Raw genomic sequence first — 13,301 nt, 5'->3', positions numbered from 1 at the left:
ATCACTGAATACTTCTAACAAAAATAAGAAATCACTGGTTTGACAGACCAGTGAAGATAGAAGCTGTATCTAGATGACTTTCCATTTTTTGTCATATATACTGATTAAATATACGAATTCTTTGGTCACCCACCATTTATAATTAATTGTTTTCCATCAAAGTCTCTTTTCAAAAAACTATTTCTCAAAATGTCGTTTATAACACATTTCACTCATTTGGAAAAAAGTAACACACATGTAAGCATCTGCGTATATTGTAAGTAAATTTCAAAAAAAAAAAAAAAAAAAAAAAATGACGTTAGTCAAATTAGATATTTTTGTTTTCAGAACACTCCAAAAATATAATAGTGCAAACAGATGTTTTGGATAAAAGGTTCAAACTTACCGCCAGGCTGTTCCAAGAATTATGGCTAATTATAGCAGTTCTTGAGAACTGCTCTAGTTCCGGTCAAAACCAGCTAACAAAAAGATAGAGAGGTGGGGCCATGCTATTATCAGAAATCATTACTTCCTATGATAAATTTGTGGAATCACTGACAGAGAGAGGAAGGGGTACAAAATATATATATGCTATCGGTCTTAGCATATCTCACTAAGAGAGAGAGAGGGGGGGAAGGAAGGAAGGACAAACTAACATAGATAGGGAGTTAGGTGTCTATAAGCTGGATTCTCAAAGCTTTTACTAGTCACTGAGAGAGGGGAAGGGGAGACAGAATATTTCGAACAGGACATGCAGCGCATAGCTTGCATGGCTGAGACTGCATGCCACTGATATATATATATACACACACACACACACACACACACACACACACACACACACACACACACACATACATATAAATATATATGTATATGTATATACACATACACATACACACAAATGAGTGGACAAATGAAAGAAAAGGCACTCAACATATTTAGGAGCTGCTTGTAATATTATTTAAACAGCTCGATTCGGTTCCACCTGACATAAAGTTTTGCAGACTTCTAACAAAAACTTGGTTCGTTCAGGCTCAGATTACCAAATTCAATAATCTGAGCCTGAACGACTTAGGTTTCTGTTCACATGGAACCAAATCATACCGTTTTAAATAATAATAATAATAATAGTAATAATAATAATAACACAGTCAGCCAATGCCAGTGCCGCCTGACTGGCTCCTGTGCCGGTGACACATAAATAGCATTGTTTGAGCATGGCCGATGTCAGTGGCGTCTCACTGGCACCCATGCTGGTGGCATGTAAAGACCACCATTCAAGCGTGGTCGATGCAAGTGCTGCTTGACTGGCTCCCATATTGGTGGCATGTAAAAAGCACCCACTACACTCTTGGAGTGGTTGGCGTTAGGAAGGGCATCCAGCTGTAGAAACCTTGCCAGATCAGATTGGAGTCTGGTGCAGCCTCCCAGCTTGCCAGTCCTCACTCAAATCATCCAACCCATGCCAGCATGGAAAGCGGATGTTAAACGACGATGATGATGATGATGATATATATAAAATGTATGTTTTGGATTTACTCAGGAGGACCTCAAGTTTCTCCCAGCATTCAGAATATGCGCCGAAAAGTCTTTCCTATACCCAGGCTGGATTGTTCCTTATACTCTGCACTGAGCACTTCCTTCAGATCATCCACTTCCTCACTGGACCCCAACTTTTATTATGAAAGCGAGTGCAAAACTCCAGTTATTGCCATCAAGACAGGTAGGCTGTGTAGTGACGTTCACATTGTTGTCTGCTTGCTTGTTTGCTTGCTTATCTCTTCTTAGACTCCGAATATCTCAGCTTGCAATACACATCATTTCCTCTAAATCTGTGTCACTGCTACAACAATGGAATGCCATTCCAAGTGTTTCTGGTTTCCTATATTTCACACTTGTTTGCACAGCAATAGCTTTTTATATCTCTTTCTTTTGCTTATTTTTAAATATTGGTTTCAATCTTTGGATTCTATCCATACTGGGGCATCATCTTCCAGCTTTTGGAGCAATTATATTTAAATTCTACCCTGTACTTCAATAGGTACTTTATCTATCAATTGTGAAAGGACAAAAGACAATAATGGATTTGAATTTGAGACATAACCAAATATTACAAGGTGTTTTGTCTAACTTTTTTCCAATTATTCCATCTGCCCACTGAATATATATATATATATATATATATATATATATATATCTGTAATGTGTGTATACACACATATCTTGAAGGATCTTCCAAGTAGTTTCTGTCATGTGCATTTAATTCACGGGGCTCTGGTTGACCCTCAATTATGGAAGAAGATGCTTGTTCAAGGTATCATACAATGGAATTGAACCTAAAGCCACGTGTTTCTGGACTTCTTAACTTTATGGTCATACCCACACCAATAGCCAAAGTCTTCCTCACAAACTCTGAGGTGTAACAGAAAAAGTGAGACACTGTAAGAGGAAAATGAGACAGCAATAATGACCGAGGCACATCTTGGCCAACTTCATTGACAAGGTCTTCAACAACACTTACAGAAAATATCAGGTACAAGTCTCAGTGCATTTTCACAATTGGGAAACTCGTGACCAATATGGTATTGCTCAGGAGGCTACAGAGTCAGGAACTGAGAAATCACTTTTAAGTCTTCATTCATATGACTAAGGCCTTTGAATCAGTGGGGGAAAAAAAGGTCCTTTCACACTCTTGGAAAAAAAGGTCCTTTCACACTCTTGGAAAAAAAGGTCCTTTCACACTCTTGGAAAAAAAGGTCCTTTCACACTCTTGGAAAAAATTAGATGTTGCAAAATTAGATGTCCACAGTGACCTGCAGAGACTATCATTTTGATCGATCATTTTTAAAACCACTGATCTTCCAAAATGGAGCTGTATATTGCTTTGAGACATTTTGGGATATATTTTGTACCTGCAAATGCATTCAGGACACCCAACAATGGAATATATGTACACACAAAGTTCAACAGATAATTCTTTGACTTAGCAATCCTCAGGGCAAAGGCCAAAGTGTGTTGGATTCTGATCAGGGAGAGACTCTTTGCTGAGGATGTCATTTTGATATCTCATACATAGTCTGAAGAAGACAAAGATCATGGACCAGGATGTTAATGAAGTTTTCAGCATCAGCATTGTTGATTACATCCTGCAAATGGTGGATGAATTCACCCACTTAAAATTTCCAAAACTTTTCCCCTTGACCCAGAACACACTGGACAGATGAGGAAACCTGTTGCTGCTTTGACCAAGTTTTCCTAGAGTGTGTGAAAACAATAAACTCAACAATGAGCAGCCAATAAAATTGCAGTATACAGTCTGTGTACTGAGTGCCTCTCTCTAGCAGTGAGAGTTGAACAATATACATAAATATAGATATTGCCAATGGTTCCATCTTAACTGCTACCCTCTGTAGTACCTGCATTGGATCCTGAGCATCTCCAGGCCAAAATATCAAGTATGTATCCCTTATTCTTGCAGCAGTAACAACTCTACAACTGCTGCCTGCATATTGGTTTCATTTCCCAAAATAGATTGTTTGGCAAGTTTTCTGCAGGATCTCAGTCAACAGGAACATTCACATATGTAGTTTAAAGATTACTGACATCAGTGCAGATGCATAGAAAGAGACAGCAACAAATAAGTTTACTTGGCAGGGACATACAAGTATCGATATTACAGGGAAATCAATCTGTTTTTTGATTAGACAAAAGGCTTTTAAAAAATCTGATGCAGTGATCACCTAACCACAGTCATCGACCTCTATGTGCTGTAGCTTTACTAAGGATACCACTCAGAAAGGTGCTTGTTCTTCTATGGTATTGTTTTTGGATTTCTCAGTCTTGTGCATTTGCTGTTTGTTTGTATGAACTGAGAAATCAGTTTATATACTCAGACATATCCACACAGCTATTTTCTTTTTCAATTTATTCTCTTCTTGCTTCCCCTCCTAATTTGCCAATCACTGCTCTTTGTGTCTTGTCTTTCGTTCAACTATAATTTCCCATATTTCCAGGCTCCTCATTCAAAGAACACACAATGTATTCTGATGTTCTAGAATATAACTTCAAAAATGATGAGAAGAATCTTGAAGACCCTGACTTAATTGCTGACACACCTGCACCCGATGCATGCACCTTAGTAGATGGCACTGATGGAATGGCACACCCTGCAGACGCTTCCACCCTAGCTGCAACAGATCTGTCTGATAGTTTAGAAGAGCTGACTAAAATACAGCGTCCGTGTTCCTTTGTTGCACCTCCTCCTCCCCTCACACCACCACCTTCTGAACCCCCATCCAATGTCCCAAGTCCCATCACAGTAATGGAGTATGATAAGGTTGACAAGAGTGTTGGCATTGCTGAAGATTCTCTGTCTTTGGCCGCTACTGATGTTCCCCCTCCAGTCAATGGTAAGTAAAACTTTGGACAGCGTCACTTCCTTTCCCTCTAAGTTGCCGACAGCAACAACAGTTATTTCTAGAGTCAGATCTTTGGAAAGGTATAACAATATAAGGAAGAGTGCTTGTCTCTTTTACTTTGAAAATATAGACTAATCCCATTGAAGATCACAACTGATCTGGAGACCACAGCTTGACTAACAGTCACATTTGACCATGGCCTGGATAGTTAGAGCTTATCTGAAGATCATGGCTAGTGTAGAGACCACACCTAACTGAAGAGAGGTCACAGTTGGCCTGGGAATAAATCATAGCTGGGCTAAAATTTACTACTGGTCTGGAGACTGCAGCTGGCCTAAAGGTCATAACTGGTTGAGCAACCACATAGAAGCTTGACTCATTTTTGTCATTGTTTAACCCCAGGCTGAGTAACCACTTCGAAACTACATTATTGGTTTGATAGGTAGAGAAGCTATAGCTTAGGCTCATTTGATCTAAGATACCAGTGATCAGCCTTTCCAGCCATGACCATAATATCTCGATTTTCAGCTGTGGTGTGTCCAGTTCTACATGGTCAATGTTTCTTTTTTATCAAAGCTACTGGGATGAGATTTTGAGCAGATTCTCCTGTTATTTTTAGCACATCAAGCAAATGTTTTTTTGTTTTTTTTTATAATGGAAACTTTTCTATTTTCTTAAGTGTAATTCTTCAGTAATAGAGTATAAGTGGAATTGGTTTGGTAATCCAGTAATCCAAGATTACCTTCAAATATGCCTTTAAACCATTAGATGTCATGTGATCTTTCATTATACAATAACACGACAGAGAAACAAGTTTTCGATATTCTTGTATTTTGACTGATTTTGGTGTTGCTTGTGCAAAATCTTCAAGACAATCTTGAAAATTTGAATTTCTCTGAATTCTCACCTATTCCTTTCATTTTTCTAACAAATTAACTTCAACTTTGAAGCTCCTATTTCTTTGCTATTACATGTCTTGAAGTGATACTTATATCTCTTTGACTATTTTCACATATAATTCTGAACTCTCTTGTCTCTTCAACTCTACTTTTCGTGCTCAGAATTGTTGAAGCATGGAATAAATTACCCGCATCAGTTGTTAACTGTTGGGGCACTACATCCTTTAAAACTTCTGTTTCCTGAAATTCATCAACAGTACACTTCATGTCCCACCCACCCCCTCTACCCTCTTTTTTTTTTTTTTTTTTTTTTTTTTGCTTTTAACAACTCATTCACTGTTCACTTCCTGGTCTTCACCATTCATAAACCTTTTCTGATGAGTTGTAGTGCACCTGAGCACTGTCTACAATAAGTTCATTATTCTATATTATATAACCCTTCTTTTCAGTCAGTCAACCCTATCTATTAACCTCTTCCTTTAACTTCAAGCTTTCATAAATTACCTTCTCACCTCACTTTGTCCTCGTCACTTCAATTCTATGTTCACTTTTCACCTCGAGCTGCCTTTGTCATCTCATCCTACCTACTCTTCTTACATCAAAATACCCTCACTTATCACCTCAAACCCTCCTCTCTTTCAATTTTTATCAGGACTCATGTGACTCACAAGTTGTCTCATCATTCATCCAGAGTCTACCTTTATCTGGCTTCATCTCTATGCCCCTACCACATATAACATTTACTTCCTAAACTTAAGACTCTGATACACAAAAATTCCCAATTTAGGTTTTACCAGCTCTAGTCAAACCATCTAACTTGTGCCAACATGGAAAAGGGATGTTAAATGGCGTTACCATCTTCCCAATTTTTGTATTGTTTTTCCTTTCAAAAATCTTTTCTCTCATCATCCTTTATCATCCATTTTCCATGCTGGCATAGGTTGGACAGTTTCACAGGAGCTGCACAAGGTTCCATGGTATGTTCTGGTATAGTTTTTATAGCTGGATGCCCTTCCTAACACCAACCACTTAACAGAGTGTATAGGCGCTTTTTCTGTAGCACCATCTCCAGTTCTTTTCACATGGCACCATCTCCAGTGTTTTTTACGTGGCACCATCACCAGTGCTTTTTATGCGGCACCAGTACTGAGAGAATCACCAAGTACCTTGCAAAACGCAAACCCCCTCAATTGGAATGGAGAGAGGGGTAGTATTGATGGGTTTGGTTTTGGGTCAGTTCAGGTACAGAGGGCACAGACATAGGTGTCTTGCTGTAGAGTAGCTACATGGATACCCCAGCAGGAAAGCAGAATAAAGTGAGTGGGAGAGTAAGATAAAGGGAGCGAGGGTGAGAGAGAGGATTCTCTCATTACCATTAGTGTTGTTGTTGTTATTAATAACTGCACATCTCGTTCTTCACTACTCCCTTGTTCATGGCTAATACACCTTGTTGTTGTTCTTCTTCTTCACAGTTACTACACTTTGTTATTGTTGTTGTTGTTGTTTGCTACTCCCCTGTTGCTCACAGCCTCTATCTACACCTCGCTATTGTGACATTGACACTACATCTCATGGTGCTTGTTGTCGTAGTTACCTGTTTGATTTCAGTTTCCTTTTAAAACTTCCTCATCAATATCCTTAACATTTTTTTCTCATCTGTTGCCCCTTAAACTATTAATATTTATATTTCACTCTACTGACAATGCCCCTTCCCCCACCCCAAGTACCATTAAACTTATAAATCCTAATGATTGTAATTGCTATTGATTAGTTTGAAATTCTTACCTCAATCACCATTAGCTTCTTTTTTTTTATTACTGGCTAACCTTCTGTCCAGTCTGGTGGTTCTCAACCATTTCTTTTTACCAATGAAACCCCTTTGATTCCTCTTTTGCTCTATTGGATCCCCATAATCATTTGATGTTTTAAAAATCTTATCATATAAATATGATATTAGGAATTGTGTAAAAAAGATTAAAATATTTTGTGCATTGAAGGAGTGTAACAAATTTATTGCAAATTTTAACAAAATCTGCATATGACCTCTAAGAGTCATATGAACCCTGGTTGAGAACCTCTGGTCTAACCCAAGTAAGTTATGTACCCTTTATTTCTGTAACCCTTAGCAGGGCCTCTAAGACCAGCAGAAGGGAAGAAACCTAGCCTGAATGCTTGCGACAGAGCAAACTCTGTTAATAGGATCCAAGGTGCCTGGTGGTGGTATTAAACATAACAGGTTCAGTCTACTTTTTAAAGTTATTTATTCTATAGAAAATCTATAGAAATTAGAGGCAACACTGAAAGTTACAATGTTTCATTTACAAATACATCTATGTAAACAATGCCTGTCTTCTGTTTTCAATCGCATTTTATATCTTTGATCACATTGTTTACATACGGATGTTTACATATATGAAAGTTAACTTTCAGTGCTAGTTCTAATTTCTATGGAAAACCTGTAGAAGTGACTTTAAAAAGTAATTTAATCACACTAGTAACACAGGTGGGACACAGTGTTGATTTATCAGCCTTTAACCTAGTTGGTAGTATATAGTAGTTGCATATGGCATCCCAAGCAATGATTAATAATAATAATAATAATAATAATAATAATAATAATAATGAAATGATTGTGTGTAGTGCTTAGGTGCACTACAATTCATCAAAGGTTCATGTACAGTACCAGTGGCGGTTCATAGATAAAATTAGTGGGGGGGGGGGGGGGTGCTTCAGAAAATTTTTAATTGTTGTTTTAATATTGTGTAAAAGGAAATAAACATATAAAAAGAAAATTTGTACATAAATTTGATCAGTCCACGTCTTAGCCACTGCCGGGTAGTGGGTTTAATTTGTTCACTGAACACCACTGTGAATTCCTCCTTGTTTTCCAAAAATCCCCACTAAATCACAAAATAAGGGGGAGGGGGAATCTGTCCTATTTTTCAAATCCTTGCAGCAACACTGAAGCTGGGAGCAGGATAATAATCTAATTCTACACTTTATCACATTCAAGAATATAAGCACGTTTTTAAGCACAACACACGCAGTGTCAAAAAGAAATACTACTTTTTACCAGAACACTGGGATTAGCACTGTCATTCACGCAGTGCTCTCTCTCCCTAGTGTGAAGCTTCCTATCTCGAAAATGTGAGCATGCTCACAACAGCCAAACAACATGTCAAGCAGTGGTAGGGGGGGAAGACAGACGCCCTCACTTATATATACAATGGGCTTTTTTCAGTTTCTGTCGACCAAAACCAGTCAAGGCTTTGGTCAGCCCGAGGCTATAACAAAAGACACTTGGCCAAGGTGCCACGCAGTGGGACTGAACTTGGAACCATGTGGTTGTGAAGCAAGCTTCTTACCACACAGCCACACCCATGCCTATTGAATATTGATATTTCTTAATTAAATATTGCAATGTGCTGATTAAGGGGGAATACAGCCTTGAGGTGAGAGTAATGAAGACTAAATAAGTTGGCAATGAAATAGCTGGGATCTACAGGGATGTGTTAAATACCAGGGAGTAATGGAGGGATAAATGCCACCCAGGTTTTTAGGGAGTATAAGTTTAACTATTTTCCCAATATTAAGCAGAACCTGTAATATTGAACCAAAGGCCCTTTTTTTTTTATCTCCTCAGCACCATTAAATGTCTGTAATTTTTGGTTTGAGGTAACATCTTTTATCCACAAGCTGGGGCTTAGAGACTTTCTCCTCTTCTTCTTTCCTATCACCAGTTAAAATAAGTTATTTTCAAGTTTCTGTTATTGTTTCTTGTATCCCTCCTCCTCCTCCTCCCACCACCATCAGTATGACTGCTCTGCAAGCATCCACCCCCACCATTTGGTTTTCCAGGGCACAACCGTAACCTCAGTAGAGAGAGCACCACCACCACCACCACCACCACCACCACCACGTCTTCCCTGGACCCTGGAGAAGACTTTGATACTGCATTCGAGGAGAGCATAACCAGTGCCAAGGTTGTTAACACACACTCCGAATATTCCAAACAAACTCCTGATATGAATGGGGCAGTTGTTACAGAAGGTAGGTAGACTCCCTCGGTTAAGGAGTTACAAGGTGGTATCAAAAAGTTCCCTGACTAGTTCTGTAGGGTGCCCACAGATAGCAGCACGTGGTTATGTGCACAGTGAGAGCTAGCAATGACCTTCATGTGACAGTGCACTGAGTGACATCGCTGTGTTTACTTCACAAGTTGTGAAATTTGTGTCTTTGTGATCACATAATGATCACATGATGATCACATGATGATCACATGATGATGATGTATGCTGTAGTCTGCAAGTTTTGTCATGGACAGGAAGTTAAAACAAAGAGCCAACAGGAAATTTTTCCATTAAACTTGGGAAGTCTGCTACAGAGACATTAGGCATGCTTCGGCAAGCTGACGGTGACGAGGCAATGGGTCATGTGCAATGTTTCGAGGGGCACAGATGCTTCAAAAGGCACAATAGGGCCATAGCTCAATCAGGAGCATCCCCATCGTTTTTTTTGTTTTTTTTTTTTGGCATCCACAGTATTCTCTTTTACTTGTTTCAGTCCTTTGACTGCGGCCATGCTGGAGTACCGCCTTTTTAGTCGATCAAATCGACCCCAGGACTTATTCTTTGGAAGCCTAGTACTTATTCTATCGGTCTCTTTTTACCGAACCGCTAAGTTACGGGGAAGTAAACACACCACCATCGGTTGTCAAGCGATGTTGGGGGGGACAAACACAGACACACAAACACACATACATATATATTTATATACATACATATATACGACAGGCTTCTTTCAGTTTCCATCTACCAAATCCACTCACAAGGCTTTGGTCAGCCGGAGGCTATAGTAGAAGACACTTGCCCAAGGTGCCACGCAATGGGAATGAACCCAGAACCATGTGGTTGGTAAGCAAACTACTTACCACACAGCCACTCCTGTGCCTATTGTGCATTGAGAATTCACCCCACAGGGTCAGGCCATCATTCGAGAGTTCTATTATAACATTTTGAAGCATTTGAGGGAGGGACATTCGGCAAAAGTGACCGGATCTGTGAAGGGCAAAAAATTGGATTCACAATAACAATGCACCTCATCACCGGGTTCTCCTCACTCGTAAGTTTCACACCAAAAACAACATGGTACCACTTCCACAGCTGTCCTATTCACCTGCAGACTTCCAGCTCTTCCTCAAGATGAAAATGCAGCTCAAAGGTCACCGTTTAAGCACCATTGTCGAGATCTGGAGTGAATTGCTGAAGGTCCTCGACTCACAGAAAACGACATCCAGGCTGGATTCCAAAAGTGACGGGAACCCTGGGAATGGTGTACTGTTGTGTGAGGTGATTATTCCAAAGGAGATGGTGTTAAAACTTTGGTAAATATGTTATTTTTTATTAAACATAGCTAGTCCGGGAACATTTGGATACCACCTCGTAAACTACCACTACTGCTGTTACTACTACTACTTTATCATTGTCATATCATCATAACTGTCAACATTTTTATTGTCATCAAGATGATTGCGATTGTCATCATAACTGTCATCAACAAATATCACCATCATAGTCATCACCACCACCAACATAAGTTTTCCTGTTTCATAACAGGATACAGCACTTTGGTCTAAGACACTTCGGTCTAAGGTGCCTCGGTCAAAGACACCTCGGTCTAAAAGCATTTTCATTTAAAGACACTTTTGTCTAAGCATTTTTGTCTAAAGACAAAATGGTTCATTAGAGTTTAGTTATTTAGGTCTTTTACATTTTTTTTTTTAGATTCTTTAGACAAAATAGTTATTAGACCAAAGTGAGTTTAGACAAAAATTTCTTTATACTAAAGGGCATTTAGACAAAAATGACTTTAGACTATAGTGTATTTATCCAAAAGTCACTTTAGACCAAAGTTCTTTAGATCATAGCACATTAGTAGATCCATCATAACTACCATTATCATATCTTCACTGTCTTATACTATCACTTCTCCATTAGCATCATCATAATTGTCAACACCTTCGTCTTATTTACATCATCATTATCATAACCATTATAATTATCATCATCATCATTTAAGGTGGCAAACTGGCAGAAATGTTAGCACGCTAGGCGAAATGCCTAGCAGTATTTCGTCTGCCGTTACGTTCTGAGTTCAAATTCTGCCAAGGTTGACTTTGCTTTTCTTCCTTTCGGGGTCAATTAAATAAGTACCAGTTAATCACTGGGGTCGATGTAATCGACTTAATCCCTTTGTCTGTCCTTGTTTGTCCCCTCTATGTTTTAGCCCTTGGTGTTTGTTTTTTGTATTCATCTTTTGTATATGGTAATTTTCCTTTATTCTTTCCTTTGTAACACTAAATCACACTCTTCTTTAGCAAGTCTCTCTAATTGTACACCTAATGACACTTCACACTCTCTCCTTCAACAAGACTCTCTACTCACATTACACACTTCTCTTTTTCATTTCTTAACCACAACTCAATGACTTCTTATTTTAATGCCTGACCCTTTATGCAATCACTCACTGTGTTCAGTTGACTGCTGTACCTTTCGAATTTCTGGAGCAATCTACCCAACAGGCTTCTATTCAGTTTCCAGCCACCCAATTATACTCACAAAATATAGGTTGAACCAAAACTATAGAAAATGACATTTGACCTAAATACCACCATCGAGCTGGATTGAACCCAGGATTCTGTCGCTGCATAGTGGACTTCTTGTGCATTCAGCTGTACTGCCTAAGAGTCATGTTAAGGGTGTGCATATCTGAAGAATGCTAAGCCACTCACAAATTAATTCAAGAACAAGTTATTTACTTAATCAAATAACGGAATGTTCATTGTTGAAGGATGGCAATTCCCTGCCATCATCATCATCATTTAACGTCCATTGTCTATGCTGGCATGGGTTAGACACTATTATACAATGTATTAATGATCTCCCTTTTATAAGAACTCTCAACTGTATAAAACTAAAGTAATCTGGTCACTCATTCAATAGAAGTTGTTTTGTCACTAAAGACGAAAGTGTAGAAACGTGGGCTGCTTTCAGGAATTGACTGTCATTTAACAAAATGTGTTAAACAAACACAAGTCCAGCAACACTTAGTACACTTTTTTTGTTTTCTTCCTCTCGTATACATGCATATATGTTCATACTAGTGCATATAAAAGTACATGTATATAATAAAAGTTTACTATTGTATAGGCCAAAAGAACTCAGACATTTTTCGGTTGCATCAATGCTACTGGGGGAAGAGTGCTGTTGAATAAGGTGACAGTCACCTTGATCTCTGGTTGATATAAAGAATGTCACGCAACTGTATGTAAAATAATAACACAAATAGATGGTAAGGTCTTCATTGTGTTGTAAACATATCACAGGAAATTTTGGAGAAAATCAGCGTGGTGAAACTCATTCCTTCCCAAGCTATAAGCAAAGAAAGGATTACACTAAACACCCATGACATTCATCAATTTTACTGTTCCCACTGGTGGACAGATCCATTGTGTGAAAGGGAGAATACATGAAGTTAGAGTTAGTGAAAGCTGAGTTAGATGTACTGGGTCAGTAACTACTAAGTGCTTGTCCAGTTGCGTATTGAGGTCGATCTAATTGACTGGCCCCCTCCCCCCAAATTTCGGGCCTAGTGCCTAGAGTAGAAAAGAATTATGTGTGTGTATATGTATATATATATATATATATATATATATATACACACACACACACACAGATATATATATATATATATTATATGTATTTATTTTCTCTAAGTTAATAATTAACCTCGACAAAATAAATTGGTTAATAGATACCAGGGTAGCAAAGATCACAAAATGACTGTGGTGTAACTCCTGTTTATGAGGTAGAAACTCCTTGTTATTTTGGGTACTTGAGTAAATATACAAATTTAGTAAATGGAGTAAAATGCATGTTAAATGAATTCTTTTATTTCCAACATATGTTTCGAATTCATTTAACATATGCGTTTTACTCCATTT

At 38.4% G+C, this 13,301-nt stretch overlaps 1 protein-coding gene across 9 annotated transcripts in view; it reads left to right on the top strand.

Moving 5' to 3' along the window:
• The window catches only part of LOC106877933 (uncharacterized), a 229,994-nt gene that overhangs the window by 201,376 nt on the left and 15,317 nt on the right, over positions 1 to 13,301 (top strand). For 7 of the 9 annotated variants that reach the window (XM_052967535.1, XM_052967536.1, XM_052967537.1 and 4 more), the window contains 3 exons: positions 1,526 to 1,705; positions 3,996 to 4,391; positions 9,158 to 9,349. The exons of 1 other annotated variant lie outside the window; for it this stretch is intronic. In XM_052967535.1, coding sequence (XP_052823495.1) covers positions 1,526 to 1,705; positions 3,996 to 4,391; positions 9,158 to 9,349 — 768 coding nt within the window. The remainder of the gene's footprint in view (positions 1 to 1,525; positions 1,706 to 3,995; positions 4,392 to 9,157; positions 9,350 to 13,301) is intronic. One more of the 9 variants, XM_052967542.1, reaches the window with a different exon arrangement.

Source organism: Octopus bimaculoides, chromosome 4, assembly GCF_001194135.2.
Source record: "Octopus bimaculoides isolate UCB-OBI-ISO-001 chromosome 4, ASM119413v2, whole genome shotgun sequence".
NCBI classification, from domain to species: domain Eukaryota; kingdom Metazoa; phylum Mollusca; class Cephalopoda; order Octopoda; family Octopodidae; genus Octopus; species Octopus bimaculoides.
Note: the sequence above shows the minus strand (reverse complement) of the source record. Positions and strands in the feature narration are given on the sequence as shown.